Here is a 21,083-nt window from a genome sequence, read left to right as displayed (position 1 = left end):
CTTGAAGGGCCTGCGCCTGCCCAGTGTGTGCAGCGTTAGCTCTTCGCTAGCAAAGTGTGTGGAGTCCTGACTGTGCAGGGCTCCTGGGTTCTCCTGTCCGTGTTCAGCATCCTGCTCACCCACCTCCGCTCCTCCGCTGTCAGCTGCGTCTCATGGTTTTCCCAAGTGGCAGGGGAGTTTCCAGGCCTGCTAGCGGAGTGCTGGCCCTTTATTAAGGCCACCAGTAAGTAGCGGAGCTACACTTCCTGGGTTCCAACCAGCCCTGCCCTTGTTTAGCTGTGTGACATTTGTCCAGTTACTTGATCTCAATGCCAGAGTTTGCTAATATGCAGAACAGAGGTCATAGTAGTTATGAAGATGAAAGGAGTTAACACAGTGCCTGGCTCCTGTGAGTACATTTGCTGCTGTCATGTCGTTGTTGTACCATCGTCGTCATTCTCAACCTCACAGAGAGATCACAGCCTTGGCTTCAGCTGCCCCTGACTTCCCACCGGAGCCCTCCCTCCGGTTTCTGAGCATCATCCCAGCAGATATTAGACCTCTCCATTTGGCTGTCTCCCTGTTGCTCGAGTTCAATAGGCGAAGACTGAATTTCTTATCTTTCTCCTCAGACTGGCTCTTCCTCTCATGTCCTGGCCAGTGGTTTCCCTCGTGTAATTCACCTGCCAGAAACACAGATTCACCTTGGACTCACCTCTGTCCTTGGTTCCCTGCCCCGCCTCGAAGCAACCACTGAGTTCTCTTGGTTCTCTAGGCTAAATCTTTCGTAAGCCTTTCTTCTCTTCACCCGTATGGCCTTTGGGACTCCAGTGTCATCTTTTCTGGGGAGCCTTCTCCTGTCCTCTGGAGCTGGATCTGATGTCTCCTTTGGGTCCCCACAGCTTCCTGTGTTTAACTCATCACCCTGTGTGCCTCTTGGCTGTCCCATTGGAGAGTGAGCTCTCTGAGGGCAGTGAGCGTCTGTTATTTGCTTAGTCATCAATGTCCGACAGAGTCTGGTTCTCGGTTCGGCCTTGTCAGCGCTTGTTAGGTCAATAGATGCGCCACAGTCTTCCTCATCTCCATGCCTCTGGGTGCCTTGCTGCCCCTGCTTGGAATTTTCTTTCTTTTCTGAGCTGCTTGTTGGCTTCCTGTATTCTTCAGTACACAGATGCAGTTACCACCTCTGCCCTCCGCTGTGTTCCCATTACACCTCTGCATGTCCTGACCCTTGCACATGACCAAACACAAGATAATGGTTGGTTTTCATTTTTCTTCTCAAGTTGAAAAGCAGATCCTGTCTTTCATCTCCATTTTCCTTTTTACACAGAGGTTACTGAGTAGTTTTCTTATATGAATGAATGAAATGTTGAGTAGATAGATGGCTAGATGGGCCGATAGAAGGAAGAATATTCATGATGTGACATTGTTACTGGTTACCTAATGGGAACAAATCTGAGCAAGAATATTTAAAATACTCGGAATTCAGCCTGTTGTTCTGTTTGTATTCTAATTACGAAGGTGTTCCTCTTACTAATATGATGTTACTTCTATCATTGCTTTTAAATGCTTTTCTAGTAAGAGCGCTTGTTATAATGTCCCCTGGAGGAGATTGTTGCATGGTTTTCCTTTGGAAACCTTCCCAAGCGTTTGAATATTTGTAAATAAGGAATGGTTTGTATGTACATCCTCTCACATTTTCTGACTCCTGTTGATTTTCAAGACTCATAGAAGTCAGACCTGTTTAATTTAAATTTCCCCCTCAGTTGAGTGCTGAAGAATTGGATTCCATGACCAAGTTTAAGATACGCATTGAACAGCAGGTCACATCCTGGCTTCCTTTATAGTTAAGGTCACCTGGGCATTTCTCTCTGTGTCTCAGGTCAGCCTCGAGCACGAGGAGCAGAAGCTGGAGCTGAAGCGCCAGCTCACGGAGCTGCAGCTCTCCCTGCAGGAGCGCGAGGCCCAGCTGACCGCCCTGCAGGCTGCCCGGGCGGCCCTGGAGAGCCAGCTCCGCCAGGCCAAGACGGAGCTAGAGGAGACGACGGCGGAAGCAGAAGAGGAGATCCAGGCGCTCACGGTAGGCCTGGGGAGCGGCCCCTGCAGCGCTGAAGGCCGCAGCGAGGATGAGTGTGGTGCTAAGATGTCTGCTCACTCTTAGACATTTCGAAAGAGAAAACAGCGATCTCTTGAGATGTTGAGTGGGCATTAAATTGGCTTACATGGGCTTCTCCTGCATTGGAATTAGTGTGTTAGACCATTTGGTAATATCTGAGCTTTCGTTAGCATCTGGAAAAGGCCTTCCTTTATTTATCTTCCCTTTAAAAATAAATAATCATCCTTATTTTTTTCTTTTCTTTTTTTCAATTACAGTTGACATTCAATATTATATTCATTTCAGGTGTATTCATCTGAATTTCAGTTATATTTGGAATTTCAGTTTTAGCCAAAGTCTTTTTACTTGGATCTTCTACTTTGATTTTCAATAATCATTAAAAAAATAATAATCTTAACAGTACCATATTTCTATATTTGTTTTGGTTAACCTTATTTACATTCTTTTTTTTAATTTGTAGATTCTGCTTTATGTCTTATGTACGCATCTGGTATGATCTGGTATATATTTTAAACTAGTTTCATTCTTAGAAGTTATTCTCCCTTTGTTGGGTTTGGAGAGCCCCTTATCTCAACCCAGTTGGGAACATGAGCTTACAGTGCCAGGGTCCTATGGGCCAGTCTGGGACACAGGGACTTCTAGGATTCTGGGGGTAACATAGTAACAGATGTAGAAGGTACTTGCGATTCCTAGATTTTCCAGGACTTAATGTCAAGTTCAGATACTGACTAAAATCTGAATTTCCATGTCTCTATGAGAACACTTATTAAACACTGTTGATGCCACATGCCCCCAATATTTGTTTGGAAAAAAGTAGTCATGATATCTCTTTATACTTTGCCTTGTTTCAAAATGTACTGAAAGCAGTTTAGAAAGATACAAAACAGTGAAACAGGGTAAATAAGAAAGGAAAGGCAAAGAGTAAATAAGACTATAAAAGGGAAAAATGGAGGTAAGAATGAAATGAATATATAAGAGGGAATGCAAAGAAGGCTTATACACTTTCTGGAGTTGGGTGGATGGGGAGGAAGACAGCCAGATAGCTCTTTTGGCTGCTAAAGGAGACACTTAAAAATCTAACCAAAATTATATTTAATGCATTATATGTTAATATTTTGCCCCTGTATGAATACCCAAGCTCTGAAAGGAAGAGAACTCAGTAATTTAATCCGTACTCGATGAGTCCTCACTGTGTGCCTAGGGCTGTGTCTTTAGCCTTTTCTCCCTGGGGGATTGGCCTGTAATTCCTCAAATCCTTTTACATTGGAGGAAGGAGACATTTATTTTTCTGCTCAGTTGGAATTGGGCGGGAGGGCGGTGGCCATGCATCTTCTTCCCTTTGGAAGGAGGAGAGTATAAAATAGAACGCGTGTCACCGCTGTTTATCTGTGGGGAAATTAGTCTCTAAATCCTGCTTGCTGCTGGTTGGAATATGCTGTGTCTAATGGCTGCTGGGAGCCTAGCACAGCAGCAAGTCACGACTTAATTTAGTCAGATGAGATCACTGCCTTAGAGCATCTTCTTAGAAAAAAAGAAAAACAGCTTTCCTAGATCTAGAAACTAGGGCTCTACCAATCTCGCAGATGAAGATGCCATGGAAAACAGGGCTTCTTAAAGTTCTGGCAGAAAACTGCCTTGGTCAGACAGCTGTTTGTAAGCCCCTTACGCAGGAACCCAGCTCCATGCCAGTTTGCTTCCATTCAGTTTTGAGGCTGTGGGTTTTCCCTCTCCCCTCCTTTTGATTACATCCTATAAACCTGGTTATGGGCCTCATGTGGTTGTTGCCTGAACGGCTTTGTTGAATTTCGTCTGAAGAATGTATTTTCCAAGAGAAAGAGAAAATGGTCAAAAATGCTGTACTCTGACTCTCTCTCATTGTTCGAGGCCCAGGTTCAGACCCAGCGTAAGCATCAATCAAATTAAATCAGCCAGATCTAAAATGATCTCCCAGGAGGCTTGTCAGCTTCACAACAGGCTGTTTTATCAATAAAAGGGAATAGTTAAATGGGCTATTATTGCTTATTTCAAAGAGGCCTCCATCTCCTCGCCTGGGAAGGAGTAGTTACCCCATTTGGCCTCCGCTTCTGGACCAAATTAGATGGATCGCCACGGTTAAGTTGAAGATGGGCATTGAAGGAGCTTGGCAGGGGCCACTGGGAAGCCAGGGTGGGTCTTCTGCTTTCTTTTTCCTCACTTTCGCTTTACCCATCCTGTCAATTGCATTTGCATTGAAATTTACTGGCTGAGATTAAATCAAGGTAGAGACCAACAGGAGAGTCAAATTTAAGCAAAAATCCATACTTTCAAGATGCTGCCATGCTTATTGGTGGGAGAGAGCAGTAATGAGGAATCCTCCCAGCATTCTCTGATTATGAGATTCCAAAGTCATCCCCTGTGATTAGTTAAAATCGTTAGTCAATGCACGCTCTCGTTCCCCCCCCACCCAATAAATATCAAACCCTGTATTTAATTAGTAAGCTGTCAATGTGATAGCCAAGATGTGAAATTGGGGGCATATAAGGTGACAGTCTTGCTTGGTGCCTGCCTTCACAGAGAAAGGGGTGGAAGCCTGAGTGTTCTAGAATCATGACCATGGATCCCAGAAGGTGGTCAGTCATCTAAATACTGGTTTCCTTTCCTGAGCTCTGCGGGTATTTTCTCTCATCAAGGCTGTGTTATAATTCTCTTTTCTTTCTTCTTCTTGTAACTTTCCTTAAAATTAATGAAGACATAAGTACTCCCCAAAGAGAGTGGCTCTCTGTTCTGCAGGCTGCAGCCTGTCCATTCTACCTTATTGCTACCTAACTCCTAGCTCAGTGGTTCTCAAAGTAGGTCTGTGGATGCCTGATGGTCCCCAAGGTCAGATTATTTTCGCAGTAATACTAAGATGTCATTTGGCATTTCTTATTGGGTTAACACAGTGGTGGTACAAAAGCAATGTTATTGTTATTTTAAAAGAAATAAAATACAAATATTTGAAAAAGATCTCAGTTTTAATTTCAATATAAATATAGAGGTAACCTACATAAACAAAAGCTCTTTGGGGTCCTCAATAATTTTTAAGAATACCTATTCCCTGTAGTACCTAATGTCTAATTAACACTCAGTTATTTCATTGAGAGAATCCAAATACATTTTACCTTGTCTTATGTATTTCACTATCCTTATATATACTATTATGTGACCTTTTGCTTTTTTGTATAGTTGGTTTATGACTTATTTCAAAAAAACATAAAACATGTTCCTTGACATTTTTTTAACCCAGATCAGCCCAATAATTATTAAATTTCTTATAGTATTTCTAGCAGTCACAACAGGATTGGCTCTACATTTTGGGTTTATAGTTCATAGTTAATAATAAATCAAAAGCCATAGTGATGGTAATTCATTACATTATCCCCTCAAAGAGGATTGCCATTTGATGTGTCAAATGATCCAAAGGTCTCAATGATGGAAAATTTCAAAGAAAATGAAACAGTATTAGTGATTGACATTTCAAACTACAAGTGGGGCAGTTAAACAAGTTTTTAATGGTGTGGGATGAGAAACTTTGCTATTAATAAGAAGGAGAAATCGGTCGTCTATCCCTAAGTCTGGGCCAGGGATCACTGTTTAGGCTTTGAAGGAATTAACTCTACCCTCAGCTTCTTGTTGCTGTCTTTGAGAGATGTCATACCAAATAGTCATTTAGAGCAGGGGTAGGCAAGCTATAACCAGTGAGTCAAATTCAGTCTGCTTCCTGTTTCCTGTCAATATAGTTTTACTGACACATAGCCATGCCCATTTTTGTACATATTGAGTATGGCTGCTCTTGTGTTATGAGGGCAAAGTTGAGTATTTTTGACAGTTGACTGAATGGCTCTCGAAGCCAAAAATATTTACTGGCTGGTCCTTTAAAGAAAAAATTTGCTCACTCTTGCTCTAGAGTTTATTAATCTGTGGGCCTTATTCTCCTTTTAGGAAGAGTCCTCGGTAGTCATGAAATGCACTCGGGGATTGGATGGTCTTTGGGGCCAGACTCTCTGCTTGCTCACAGATGAGACTTCAACAGCAGTATAGATAGCTACGTTCCTACTTTGGATAAATAGTATTCTCACACATCTATTGATTGCCTTCTGTACCTGTCAGGGATCGAGCCTGAACCTAGGTACATGCCTTGACTGGGATTTGAACCCATGACCCTCCAGTCCGAGGGCTGTTGTTCTAACCACTAAGCACCGGCCAGGGCTAATTCCTTTTCTTTCCTTTTTTTTTTTTTAAATTTAAGAGAAGGACTACTTTTGCCCCTGGGCTTTCTGAGCAAAGCAAACAATGCCATAATCCACTTCAGCTCTCAAATCAAAAGGCTGTAAGGATTTGACTCCTCCTTTCCCTTGGCCCCCATGTTCATGAGCAGCCTTATTACATGTGCTTCCAAAAGAGGTAGCAGTTCCATTCACTTTTCTGTCTTGGCCACCATCCTCTCTTCCTTGAATGACAGTGGTTTCCCTGGTCCTTTCTACCTTTGTCCTATTTTGATCTATTCTTCCTGTGGCGTCCACACAATGACAATCATATCATGTAAGTCTGCTTCTTAAAACACCATTGGCTTTCAATTAATTGCAATTTGAATGAAATCCAAACACTTTTCTGGGCCTTCAAGATTCTTGGTCCCCGCCTGCCTCTCTATCATCATCTTAAACCACATTTTCCTTGTCTGTGCTTGAGCCAGGTGGTTTTCAAAAATCATTTGGCTACAACCCACCGAAGAATACATTTTACCTTGTATTATAATAGTGTGTTTCACTGAATTTAAGGTACCAAAAATCGGGATGCATCTTATAATCATAGCCTATATGTGATTATATAGTCATCCTAAATAATAAAAGGCTAATAGGCAAATCGACCGAACGGTGGAACGACTGGTCACTATGACACGCACTGACCACCAGGGAGCAGATGCCAAATGCAGGAGCTGCCCCCTGGTGGAGCACCGCTCAGCCAGAGGCCCTGAGCCAGTGCACTCCTGTGGGGAATGGGCCTAAGCCATCAGTTGAACATCCCCTGAAGGGCTCCCAGACTGCAAGAGGGCACAGGCCAGGCTGAGGGACCCCCTCACCCCCACCCCAAAGTACACGAATTTCGTGCACCGGACCTCTAGTATATGCATAAACATGTCATGGTTTAGTTGATAGCACTTTTTCTTTTTAAATATTACATAAAATTGTGATAGTCTTATAACTTGATAGCAACTTAAATTGGATGAATTATGCTATCTCAGACAAATTTTCTACAACAGGGCTTACTGTTTTAGAAAAGGTACCATGTGATGTTTTTTATATTCTGTCCTGTTTGTTCTATTTCATTGGGTAAAACAAACCAGAAAATCCCACTTATGCTCACCATTGGGCAACAGCTTGAAGTTGAAAAAACTCTGCTGTAGCCACTCGGGTCTTTTTTTGTTCATCAAGTGCACTAAACCCCTTCTTGCCTCAGGGTTTTGGCACACGCTGTTCCCTTTGCCTTTTCCTGTTCTTTGAGTGGCTGGCTCCTCCTCACCCAACAGGTTTCGGTTTAAATGTCACCTCTTTAGGGAAGCCTCTGTGACCACCCATCTAAGTGAGTTCCTTCCTAACCCCTGGTTCCCTTTTTTCTGTTTCCTTTGTAGCATTTGCCACACTTTGTAATCATGCACTTATTTATTTTCCAGCTCCCCTCACCAGAATGAAGTTGTCAGCCCTACACGCTCTCTCTTATCAGTGTCTGGCATGTAGTACGCACTCAAAAAATCCTTGTCAACTGAACGAAGCAGTTCTGCCTCTCTATTTATTTCAAGATCACTATGGGGTTTCTGAGTCTCAGCAGCTTTTGATAAAAAAAAGAGAAAGTTCCTACTTTGTCCTGGCTGTTGTCCTGTATGTGTGTCTGTGTGTTTTTGTCTCTCTTGGGAATAGGCTTGGTTGGGGAGGGTCAATTAGCGAGAAGTGGGAAAGGTTAAGGCCGGCGAACAAGCAAATGAAGGAGAGTAAAGACTTCACCCTTTATTAGGTTTTTTTGTCCACTCATCCCTAGGCATTAATGTGAATGTTCAAATATATTTGTAAAGGGTAGGCATGTGTGGTCTAAGTAGTTCATTGTTGTATGTCAACTGTAATTGAAAAATAAATTAAAATTAAAAAAATTGTTAATTGTTATTAATGCAGCATCATGTGTTCCTGTAACTTTTGTTTCTGATGTTGGGGATGACTTAATCCTTTGAAAAACAGATGCTGAAGCTGCTGCATCAACATTCTTGGCTTCCTAGGCAATTGCTGTTCTCTTTATTTGACCCGTAGTGTGTACAATTGTATTCCTCCCTATGGAAAATTTATAATCAACTTCTTACCTTTTAGGCACATAGAGATGAAATCCAGCGCAAATTTGATGCCCTTCGTAACAGCTGTACTGTGAGTATTAACCAAAGATGATTAAAATAGCATAACATTAAATCCAGGACGAAAAAGAGAACATCTCTTTGTGATGTCAGTGACTGATTTTTGATACAGACTCTCAGCTCGCAGCAGTTAATGCTGTCAAACCGATTTGGCGTTTCTGAGCCCCAGATCACTTCAGTTTCTCGGGTGTCTGCCTGTTTTAAACATTTAAAGCCATTCTTCATGCTGGAGGGAGGATAGCTGGAGTGGTCCAAGTAATTCTCACTGCACAACCACTAATAGGTTTCAGTCGCTGCCACAAAAGTCCCGAGCAGCTGCCCCTCCCTCTCCAGTGTGGAAGATTCCCAGGCCAGAGGTTGTGCAGGGGCAGTTATGTGTGCGAAGAGTCTTCTGTAAGCTGCTGCCTCTGCAGAGGAAACATCTAGAAATTTTAACTTCTTAACAGGTAAAATCTGGCTTCCTTCCATGCAAATTTAAAATCTAGGGCTCTGGAAGATGTTTATATTGAGAAAAGTAAATCCTATGCACAGATAAGCATCATTCACAGATTATGTAATAGGGTCGGTCATAGCAATGCAAAGTCTATTTTTGCTGAAAAGGAAGGCCTGAAATAGGCCTCTTTCAGAAGAGAGGGATGTTATCTTACCCATGGTCCCCTGCCTTTCCTTTGGTCCTTTCGTTGCTTTATTACCTCCTAGTCAGTCTAGGTGAGCTTGTCTCCATTTGCATTATTCGCATCTGTGAATTTCTAGAATGCGCGCCCCCTCCCCGCCCCCATACATGTTTTATTTTCTTATAATGAACTCTTTCTTTCCTCCTTACCAATAGTGTGGCATTAGATCCTGATGCTTTCCCCCTTAGTTTAGGTATAAAATGCATACAGTAAAGAATATAAAGTGTATAACAGTTTTACATGTATAGACAGTCTACGTAGCCACAACATAGATTAAGATACAGAGCATTTTCAGCCCCCAGAAGACTCCCTCATATTCTTATCAGCAACCTTTTCCCCAAGGGTAACCACTATTCTGATCTCTGATATCATAGATCAATTTTGCCTATTTTTGAGCTTCATTTAAATGAAGGTCTTTTGAATTTAGCATTAAAAAAAAATTTTTTTTTTTTTTTACTTAAGTTGTCTGTGTGGTTCATCCATGTTGTATCTGTCAAAAATTTGTTCTTTTTCATTATGGTGTGGTGTATCCAGTAAATGACTAGAACTGAAGTGAGTTTACCCTTTCTCCTGCGGGTGGATATTTGTGTTGTTTTTGCTGTGGGTAAAGCCGTTAGAGAACATTCTTGTCCACGTCCTTTGGTGGCTATAAGCGCTTATTTCTGATGAGCATATACCCAACAGCGGAACAGCTAGGTCACGCGACGTGCCTTTAGTTTGACTCTAATAGGCACCTGGCAGATGGCTCTTGGTTATTTTCTGGTGCCGATGGCTGCACCAGGTGGTCCCACCTTAGAAATGTATGTTGATTTCCTCCATTCTCCCTCCCTTCGTCAAAGAATAGACGCATTCTGGGCCTGTCCTCTTTTTTAGTTTCTTTTTGTCTTGGTTTCTTATTTTACACAAGAGTTATTTGCTTACATTACGTACATGCTCAAATGATCACCGAATAAAATATAGGTCTTTTTATGGCTGTGGTATTTTTAGATTACTGTATTTTCCTAAAATAAAACTTGGATGTATTTTCAGTGTGTACATCAGTAATCCTTCATCTGCAGGTTTCCTTTCTTCATTTTTAGTCTTTTGGCATAAAGATTAAAATAAAATTTTTAATACTTTTACTGAGGTGTAACTGGCATACAATCCCCTGATGAATTTTGAAGTGTGTGTACACCTATGAAACCAGCACAACACTCAAAATCATGAACATATCCATCATCCTCAGAAGTTCCCTTGTGCTCCTTTGTCATCCACTCTCCCCCACATTTTTAAAATTGGAAATTCAGTTTTTAATAGAATATGGCGATATGTAGCATGAATTTGGTTACTTTCTTATGTAACTTTCAGACTCTCTTTATTCCTCAGATGTGCTTTTTTTCTGCAACACTGACCTGTAATCCTTCCTTTCCTTACCCCCGGCATTCCGTGGAGAAGCTCTGGGGGCCTCGCAGGTGGATGGAGGGGTCCCACCCACAGCAGTGGCCGCTGAGGGTCCACACTGGCTCTCTGATGTTAGGCAGACCAGGCTCCAGTTCTGAATTGGCCTCTTGGGAGTCTATGTGGTGTTATCTCCCAAGTCTCTATTTCTTTGCCTGTAAAATGGAGCGAACACTCTCCTTGATTCCAATGCATCATGGATTGTAAGACATAATTTTTTTAATAACTGCTCTTTGGAGCCTGGTAAGAGAAGAAAGGTAGCTGCTTAGTTCCAGTATATATACAAATTATAGAAACCGTAACACTTAGGGAACACTGAGTCATAGAATCAGAAATTTGGTAACAGTACCTAGCCATGGGGTTCCTACAAGAATTAATGAGAGGATGCATCCAAGTGTTTGCATAGGGCCTGGTCCATAGAAAGTGCTAAACTGTTGGTTACTATCATTATTTTATTACTAGAGGCCCAGTGCATGGATTCATGCACCAGTGGGGTCCCGCAGCCTGCGGGATCGGGCCAAAACCTGCCCTCTGACATCCCCCAAGGGGTCCCAGATTGCAAGAGGGCACAGGCCAGGCTGTGGGACCCCACCCATGCATGTTCGGGGCTGGGGAGGGATGCGGGAGGTTGGCCAGCCAGGGAGGGAAGGCTCCAGGGCGTGTCCAGCCTGTCTCGCTCAGTCCCGAGCTCAGTCCCGAGTGGCTGGACCCCAGCAGCAAGCTAACCTACCAGTCAGAGTGTCTGCCCCCTGTTGGCCAGTGCACATCATAGCGATCTGTAGAGCAGCCTTAGCATATCATTAGCATATTATGCTTTGATTGGTTGAATGGATGACCAGACGACCAGACACTTAGCATATTAGGCTTTTATTATATAGGATATTGGACCTCTGACATAAAAGTGAATCCTTTGTTTAGAAAAGGGTTCTGCTCCTTAGAAAAGTTTTAAAGGCACCCCTTATGGAACAATATTTGGCAACAATAGTCTGTCTCAGTTATACTTTTGCCAAGTTCAAAGGCTGCTTTCAAGGCACCTCAGTAAATGCTCCTTTCTCATTGGTGTGGTTTGAGATCATCCACTAGAAGTGTCTTTATTACTGTTGGGAATTCCTAAATCAATTGATAGAAGCTCCCAGTTAGCAGCTTTTAAAAAGCCCATGAAAAGTAAGATTTTCAAACTCTGACTGCTTCTATATTTCAAAGAGATTTCAAAAAAGGATTTGATTCAAAATATAGATCTTTGAATCCTACCTAAGTCTGTTTTGGAGGGGAGTTGGTGGGCAAACATATGACACAGTTTTAATTATGAATCAATCTGTCAGCTATAAGATTAAAAATAAATAATATGCAAATAGCTGCCTTCAAGAGAAAACCAGGCATTAAAATAGGACTTCAGGCCTGTGTCTCTGTAGCCTGGTGCTCACTACCTGGCGGGTGTCTTCACCTCTCACATGCTATGGACATTTACTGGGTAACGTTCCCCGGGAGCTCCTCGCTAGGTGGGAGATGTTAGCATCTGTTCCTCAGAACCACGAGTTTTGCATGAAAGCCTTGAAAAGCAACAGATAACCCCAAATAGAGTTTTTTATTTTTTTTCCAATCAGCATTTTTTATATCCTGTTTTCTCTTAGAGCTGAACCAAGATATCTTATCTGCAAGAACAGTCCACAAGAAAGCTCTGGTAGCCCCTGTCTCCCTCGTCTTTTTTGCCATTAAGATGGAATCAGGCTTTCAGTTTATCTTTTTTACCCTCTGTCTTTGGCGATGAAAGATTAACCGACTCTAATATAGTAACAAGATCATTTGCCCTTGGTGTGGAGAGAGTAACCAAAGGCCACAAAGTAGACCCAGCAATTCTCCTTGTGCATTACCTGGTTCAAAATCACCTATTATTATAAAAGGATATATATATTAAACCATGGAGACCATTAATTTACTGCTTTGTCTCAGGTCAGTTCAATATCTGCAAACTCGTGTGTGTGTGTGTGTGTGTGTGTGTGTAATAATACCACATCTCCAGCAACTGGAAACAGAGGCACAAGCTACACATGTTCTGGCTTGGGTAGAAAGAATATGTAAACAGTCTGAACGAGTTAAAATGTTTTAATGAGTGCTTGGGTGCTTCACACAAACACAGCCTCCTTCCCTTAGCCATCGGCAGCAGAGAGACAGTCACAGGCTCTAGAACCAGCATCACAAACTGTGTAAGGAGGAATCGGAGACATGGCCCCTCCCCCCAAAACAAACAAACAAACAAAACAACAGAGGACAACAGGGAACCAGAAGCACCTTCCTCCAGGGCCTGTTTTGGTTGAAGTGAGAGTAACGATCTTGGCACGTCATTGGCATCTTTACAGTGTTTCTTCTGAAACAACTTTTAATTTTGGGAGAAAGAGAAGAGGTGGCAGAAATGGATTCATAACAGACTGCATTTTCTTTTCATAAATTTCAAAAGGAAGTGGGTATCCAAAGACTTAAATATGTCTTCAGATGGCAAGGAAACTGTTTTGGCAGCATGTATATTCTTACATGAACAAATTTTCTGTAGTCCCTGCTCCCCAAGAGGCACCATTGTAATCTTTATGATGAAACATCATCTTGGTCATTAATTTTTAATCCCTTGTATTTTTTAAAATATATTTTTATCAGAGAGGAAGGGAGAGGGAGAGAGAGATAGAAACATCAGTGATGAGAGAGAATCATTGATCGGCTGCCTCCTTTATGCCCCCTCCTGGGGACCAAGCCTGCAACCCTGGCATGTGCCCTTGACCAGAATTGAACCTGGGACCTTTCAGTCCGCAGGCCGATGCTCTATTCACTGAGCCAAACCAGCTAGGGCTATCCCTTGTATTTTTACATGGTACATTAAAGTGGAATAGTAGGCAAGAAAATTCAAAACATTAAAACAATAGAAGCAGAAGGGTAGTGAAGATAGTATTTAGCTCCAGGTCACAGATGGAGAAACCAACCCAGTAAAGTCCACCGTTGCTTATCTCAGGTTCCTGAGTTTTTTTGTGTTTTTTTTTTTTTAAAAATATTTTATTGATTTTTAGAGAGGAAGGGAGAGGGATAGAGAGCCAGAAACATCGATGAGAGAGAAACATCGACCAGTCGCCTCCTGCACACCCCCCACTGGGAACGTGCCCGCAACCAAGGTACACGCCCCTGACCGGAATCGAACCCGGGACCCTTCAGTCTGCAGGCCAATGCTCTATCCACTGAGCCAAACCAGTCAGGGCTGAGTTCGTTGTACTGCATAGCTTCCGGGCCAGTTTGCCTCAATTCTGTTTTCCTTTGGGAAAGTGGCGGAAGGAATCATCATAGAGTTAAGTGGGGACATTTGCAGTCTGTTATGAAAACAATCTTAAGGAGTGGGGCTTTCTACCTACCGGAAAGAGACCAGGTGAACTATTAAACATTGTTTATTCATTTATCTGTGGTTTGAGGAGCTTTCGCCATGGCACAGAGAGGGTGGTGTAGGGATCCCTATGAGGCATAGCTGCCTGCTAGGAATGGCAAGCGTGCAGTGTTTTCCTATCCCCACCCCCATGAAGAAGGAGTCTCAGCTAAGAACCTGACCAGATAACCTTTATTCCCCCTTTTGTAGCTGACAGTGCACTTCAAATCAGTACGTTAGGAATTTGACTTCTGATATTAAAATTAATACTAGACCTCTTACTACATTAAAAATCCATCAGCTCGGTTAACAAAATGAAAAGCTGTGCTCTCTGAGCCGCATTGAGCAAATGTACTTACTTGATGCTCTTTATTTCCATGTGCCCGGGAAGATATTTTTTAAACGCTAATCAGAGGTGGTTAAAATAGGGAATTAGTCATGGAAACTGTTAACATTTCATAAAGTAACTCTACTCTTGGTTTGAAAATTGGAAACAATTAATAAGCATAGGCTTAAAGGCATTTCCTTTTAATTTACATCTTTTTGTTACATAAAATTTAATTTGCTGCCTGTGCACCTCATTCCAACTATTATAAGAAAATTGGCCTTAAAGTTCTCAAGTATTGTGTGTTAAACCGGTCTGCAAGTGCTGATACTGAGCTCAGCAAAGAACAGGAAAGCTAAAAGCAGTGGAGTTGAAGTCATTCTGCCATTGAGCGGGGAAATAATTTAGCCAAACCCGATTAAATCTCTTTTCACAAAATGACAATTTCATATACACGCCTTCCCATTTTTCTGATAGTGAACTGTATAATGAAAACCATTAAAGTGATGCCATGGTACAATATTGTGTTTTCAGGATTACTCTGAACTTCCCTGAAGATATTTTTTCCTTTGTTGCATATAATTAAATATATTACCTAAGATATTATTAAAATAAGTCTTAGTGTCCTTCACTCGGTCTTTCTCAATAAGAACTTTATTTTGCTTTCTAAGACTGTCTCCAGGTGAAACTATAGTTTCTATCGAAGGTGTGGTATTTTAGCTTAATTAGCTGACTGTGAGACCAGTCTTCATCCCTCTTTCCTCAATTTGCATTTTCCACATTATATTTTTGTCCATGAACTTTATCTCATTTAAAGGGGCCCCTTCTATATGGCCTTCACTTTTGGTGGGTTTGCTTTTGCCATGTTTTCCAGGTGAACCCTGAGATAGACTTTCCTCTTTCTAGCACAGCGAGTGTCTTAGCGCCCAGTGGGCGGGTGCAGCAGCTTGGGGCCCACTCTGGGCGTTGGAGAGGCAAACTCAGGAGCCGCTCATTGATCGCTAGTGTCCCCCGCTTCAGGAGCGCACGGCTCTAGAAGCAGTTTCTCATTTAAAATCTACTTGTGTGGTGTGTAACCAATTGCTTTTATCTTTTAGGTAATCACAGACCTGGAGGAGCAGCTAAACCAGCTAACGGAGGACAACGCTGAGCTTAACAACCAAAACTTCTACTTGTCCAAACAACTCGATGAGGCTTCCGGCGCCAACGATGAGATAGTTCAGCTGCGAAGTGAGGTGGACCATCTCCGTCGCGAGATCTCGGAGAGAGAGATGCAACTCACCAGCCAGAAGCAGGTAAGGACAATAACAGTGTCAGCGACCCCTGGTCCCCTCAGGTCAGCATGAGTGCCTGGCGCATCTCCCCCAGGCTGAGCCTGGTCAGGAAATGGGCTCTTGTTATAATCATGTCTGTGTTTTGAAGGCTTGAGGGTTTTAAAAATGGTTTCTAAAAGTGTGTAGTTCTTCTTTGGTTTGATTTTTTTAAGTTAAAAATAGCCCTGGCTAGGTAGTTCAATAGGTTAGAGCATCATCCTGAGGTTACGGGTTCGATCCCTGGTCAGGGCACATACAAGAATCAACCAATGAATGCATATATAAGTGGAATAACAAATTGATGCCTCTCTCTCTTTCTCTCTTTCTCTCTCTGTTTCTTTCTCTTTTCCCTTCCCTCTCCCTTTCTCTCACTCTAAAATCAATCAATAGAAAAAAGATAAAAATTAATAAAAATAAAACACACTGCTCCAGGAGGCTAATGTGAGCCTTTGCATTCTCCTCCCCTGGCCTTGCTTTGGTTTCTGCCTAGAAGAGGTGGCAGAATAGCCCTTCATCGATTCTTGCCCAGTCCCCTCGATCGGTAGAAGAAAAAGACAGACTGTATTTCAGGCTGTAGTGAGAAATGTGTGCTTTTCTGAAACTGATCTGACAAAAGTAACATCCAGGAAACCCTCACTTGGTGCTGGTTTGCAGACGATGGAGGCCCTGAAGACCACCTGCACGATGCTGGAAGAGCAGGTCATGGACCTGGAGGCCCTGAACGATGAGCTGCTGGAAAAGGAGCGGCAGTGGGAGGCCTGGAGGAGCGTCCTCGGTGACGAGAAGTCCCAGTTTGAGTGCCGGGTCCGAGAGTTGCAGAGGATGCTGGACACTGAGAAGCAGAGCAGGTGAGACTGTTTGTAGACAGCCGATGACAGGTGACCACAGCAGCACCACCCGGGAGTGGTGAACAGGGTGACCAGTCGTCCAGTTTTCCCAGGACTAAGGAGTTTCTGGGGTAAAAGACTTTCAGCGCTGAAACCGTGAGACCCTTGGGCAGACCAGGATGGGCTAGTCACCCTAGTTGTTACTGTGGTCAGTGTCACTTGGATTCTGTGGCCTCAGTTGGTGTCCGTATACCCCAAGGAGAGACCCAGAAGGCAGAGCAGGACACATGTCTCAGTGCTTTCTTTGCAGAAACTTTCCTCCGGTTTCCTACCATGGTGGCCTTGTATTGTAGCAAGACCATCACCATTTAAAATATATACTTACTGATTTGAGAGAGAGAGAGAAAAACATCCATTGATAAGAGAGAATGATTGAGCCCGTAACCCAGGCATGTGCCCTGGACCGTTATCGAACCAGGACCTCCTGGTTCATAGGTCGATGCTCAACCACTGAGCCATGCCAGCCATCACCATTTTAATCCTGGTTGTGAGTGATGCTGGTCTCCCTCTGCCTAGGGGGTTTCTCAGCCTTGCCCTATTCTCAGTGTGGCCTGTTAACCCTTTGTCATGGGAGCTGCCGTGTGCATTCTGCTGTGAGCATCCTCCCTTGTCTGTGCCCACTTGATGCCCCTCCTCAAGTTGTGACAACCAAACACGTCTCCAGACATTGTCCAGTGACCCTTGAGGGTGCAAAATCACCCCCAGTTGAGAACAACTGCTCTACAAGAATAGTTTAATTTTCTTTTTTTTTCTTCAGAGGAAAAAATAGTAAGTCCAGGCAGTCTTCTTCCTCTGCTTTCTCACCGTTGTCTCTCCCCACCGCCCCCCCGTCCCATCATCCTGGCACAGAATCCCCTGCCAGGCCACGCAGTGCAGGCTGTGTACTGCATAGCTCTAGGCATGTTGTTCACATCGAAGACATCACCATCACCGGTTGGCAGATTTATTAGGACAGTCTCACCACTCATGGCAGGAAAGTATTTTGCTCTAACAAAATTGCTATATTACAGCAGTTTGCCAACAGATGGAAATAAATGGTCTTGAAATAGGTGTCTTTTTCCAGTGCGCACCAAGGTACCGAATGGGCTAGAGCTAGCCCCACGACTTCCTGTCTGCACATAACCTCCCTAATATCACCTTCCTCCGACACTACCTTCCTGTGATACTTCTTAAGCAAGACAACTATACACAGAAACATCTGTCACTCAGTCGGACTCATTTTGGTATTTTTATGTTTACTTGACCGTAGGAGACTCAACTAAATGTGTTGATGTTACATGCAGTCTATGTTAAGTTAGTTAAACTAGAAAAGGTTAGAGGCTAAAGATTGAATTTCAGGAGAAATATTCCCTTTTTGCACACCCTCCCACTCAGGGCATTCGCTGATTGTGAGGGGCTGCTGGTTTGCTTCCCTCCAAACTCTTGGACCCGAATCCTCAGGGTATGTTCTGGTTGCATTCACACAGACCCCTCCCCCTGCCCTCAAGTCCAGCTCCTACCCTAGCTGTTTCTAGAGTTCTTCAGAAACAATTTTGGAGGTTGGAGGCTGGCTTCAGCATTAGGAAATACACAGCCACACATGGGAGGTATAATTATGGGCTGTGTTTAGGTAGATATTTCATCTATATTTTCAGGGGACAATTATACCCCCCCCCCCCAATTTGGTGTTATGTGGGATACTGAAATGAGTAAAGTCTAATTCTTAATTTTTGTCTTCAAGAGGCTAAGAGTCTAATGGAGGAGATAGCCTATGCATTCACATGTTTATCACCTAAAATAGTGGGGTGCGCCAGGAAAGAAATACGTTTGTGCTTTGGATACAGAGCAAGGAGAGGTTACTTCTGAGAGCAGAAGTTGGGGGAGATTTTCTGGAGGACACGGCCTTGAGTTTATCCTTGAAGGCTGAGGCAGGTTGGGTTCGTGGAGCAGGGGAGGGGAGCGTTGCCCGTGGAGGAGCTTGCTATACGCCCAGATGTGGAAGAGGCAAAACCTAAGACTTGCATGGGAAGGGAAGTTACTTTTCCAGTTTGTTTCTAGTTTTTCTTTTCTCTAAACTTATTTACAGATACATTCACCAGATTCAAGTTTCAGTTTCCGATGAGCACACAAAATACTCAGCATCTTGCATATACATTAAGGAGAGGAAATGTTTGCTCAAATGGGGTCTTCCATGATCCTCTGCACCCGGTAGTCCTTCAGCGGAACCTCGATCCATTTCTGCTCCCACTGGAGGGTGTGGCAGTGTTGACGCATCCCATCAGCCCAGTTGCATTGGGAAGCGTGCCCTTTCCTGTTCAGCTTTTCCAAGCGGCTCCTCACAGGAACTTTACTTTGTAAGAGTATTTTTACCCAAGGCCTAAAGTGGGTCAAACCTTTGCTCTGTAATAAGTCAGGAAGCAAGGCATAGTTTGGATCAGGGTAGGGCATCTGTCCAGCCTGCAGCCTGTTGGGCTGCTTGTCAGGACTAAAGATGGGCCAGCCTCCTTTCTCCAGACCGATGACGACAGCGCTTCTGAGAGTGGCCTGTGTTTCTCCGGCAGAGCCAGAGCCGACCAGCGGATCACTGAGTCGCGCCAGGTGGTTGAGCTGGCCGTGAAGGAGCACAAGGCCGAGATTCTTGCTCTGCAGCAGGCTCTCAAAGAGCAGAAGCTGAAAGCCGAGAGCCTCTCCGACAAGGTCGGTGTCCATCCCGTCTGCCTTTTAGGAAAACGTCCTCATTTCCTTCTTTTAGATGGTATGGTTAACAAAAATTCAAATGCAACCTCTGGTCAGCATATTTCATGAACAGGCATTTACTCATTCCAGTAAAGTCCCACAGGTATGTGTCACCATGGGACATCCTTGGTTGGCAGTTGTGTGGATGAGTGTGGTAGGCACTGGCGCATCACAGTCCGTCAGTGATTTCTTAGCATCTCCCTGTCTGGGCCCCTGAGGTCTAGCTTTTGGTTTTGGACATACAACTATCGTTTTCTGGCACCTGATTTCTAGAAGGCTTTATGGACTTAATGTTATATTTACAAAGTGGTAGACCAGTGTTTTGGAGATTTTTATCTAAGATCCTTGAAAGAGATTCAGAATAGGTGCTTCAATGTTATAGATAACAAAAGTGAAGATCAGAGAAATTTCATATATACCTCACAGATACACTTTCATACCCATGTACAGTCATCTGAGTTTTGTATTTTGTATAACTCTTGGTTATTTCATGATTACAAAAGGAACTAATTAATTATTTGGGGTCATTATGGAAGATATAAAAACCACAGAAAATAAAGGAAAAAGTGACTGATCATTCATCACCACTATCATATTGATAAAGCTATTTGTAGTCTTTTCTTTGTGTGACATGTTGATGTGTGCGCACAAACATTTACAAATTTACGTTCTTACTATAGAAATAGTTTGCAGCTTTTTAAAAACATCATATAGCTAGGGACTTTCCTTGAGTTTAGAACATGTAGTTCTAAAAACATAAATTACATGGAGGTACCTATTGTAATGTTTTTACTCGTGTTGGAAATTTGAGCTTCTTCCAATTTATTTTGGTTATTTTAAATAACAGTGATGAACATAGATCTTTAAGGACATCATGATTATTTTCTTACTAGAATTTTATAGAAATACAATGATTAGATTCAAGGCTAGAGCTTGCCTCTCAGGAATATTCCCGAGTTCCTTGATACTGGCTTTACTTTTTTTTTTTAACTATGATGAAAATAAATATGGTATTTAGAGATAAGTGAACTCTTTTGTGTTTAATTTGAAGAAAATTTTTTTCTATTTGACTATTCTTAAAATATTCTATAGCAAAGTCCTACTCAGCCTTTAAGACACCAGGCATCCCGAGACCATCTTTTCTCGATGACCACTGATTCAATATGAATCTATCTTCTCCGTACCTCTTATCAAAATTAACATCTTACCAAGCAGCCTCATTCTTTGTGTGCGTGTCTAGTTACGGCCACTCCCTGCCTTTGTGATTTGATGTGATGTCCTTGAGAGAGCGTGTCCTTCCTTTTACCCCCAAAGCCCCTGATACCATCTTGGGCAAGAAGTAGGTGTTCAGCATATGACTATTGTTTCATTCAGCCACAGCATGTCAGATAAATGAGTTCTTCAGTGGCCGTTCTCTTAGAACTTGTCATGGCTGTATATATGACCCACCCCTTACAGATCACTCCTATCCTTACAGAAATAGCCTCCATCAGGCTTATCTGCACTGTGGACTTGTGTGGTAAACTTCTAAAACATAGTGTTTATGTTCTGACCTTCAGAACTTGGTTATTCTTTACATGTGAAGGTTTGTGGCTATTTGCAAAAGTCATTAGCATCCAACATTCCTAAATGTGGTATCATGGCCACTTCCCCAATGTCCAGCTCAGTGACCTGGAGAAGAAACACGCCATGCTTGAAATGAACGCCCGGAGTTTGCAGCAGAAACTGGAGACCGAGCGTGAGCTCAAGCAGAGGCTCCTGGAGGAGGTGAGTGGGAACTCCGGGCACATGGGCCAGGCGGGGTTTCGAAAGTGAACAGTTGTTGCGT

The 21,083-nt window shown here is 43.0% G+C and overlaps 1 protein-coding gene across 4 annotated transcripts in view; it reads left to right on the top strand.

Moving 5' to 3' along the window:
- Positions 1-21,083, top strand: part of CIT (citron rho-interacting serine/threonine kinase) — a 173,750-nt gene that overhangs the window by 120,091 nt on the left and 32,576 nt on the right. For all 4 annotated transcript variants that reach the window (XM_006770293.2, XM_006770292.2, XM_015568162.1 and 1 more), the window contains 6 exons: positions 1,862-2,059; positions 8,467-8,520; positions 15,438-15,635; positions 16,308-16,501; positions 19,081-19,216; positions 20,918-21,022. In XM_006770293.2, coding sequence (XP_006770356.1) covers positions 1,862-2,059; positions 8,467-8,520; positions 15,438-15,635; positions 16,308-16,501; positions 19,081-19,216; positions 20,918-21,022 — 885 coding nt within the window. The remainder of the gene's footprint in view (positions 1-1,861; positions 2,060-8,466; positions 8,521-15,437; positions 15,636-16,307; positions 16,502-19,080; positions 19,217-20,917; positions 21,023-21,083) is intronic.

Source organism: Myotis davidii, unplaced genomic scaffold, assembly GCF_000327345.1.
Source record: "Myotis davidii unplaced genomic scaffold, ASM32734v1 scaffold803, whole genome shotgun sequence".
Taxonomy (NCBI): domain Eukaryota; kingdom Metazoa; phylum Chordata; class Mammalia; order Chiroptera; family Vespertilionidae; genus Myotis; species Myotis davidii.
Note: the sequence above shows the minus strand (reverse complement) of the source record. Positions and strands in the feature narration are given on the sequence as shown.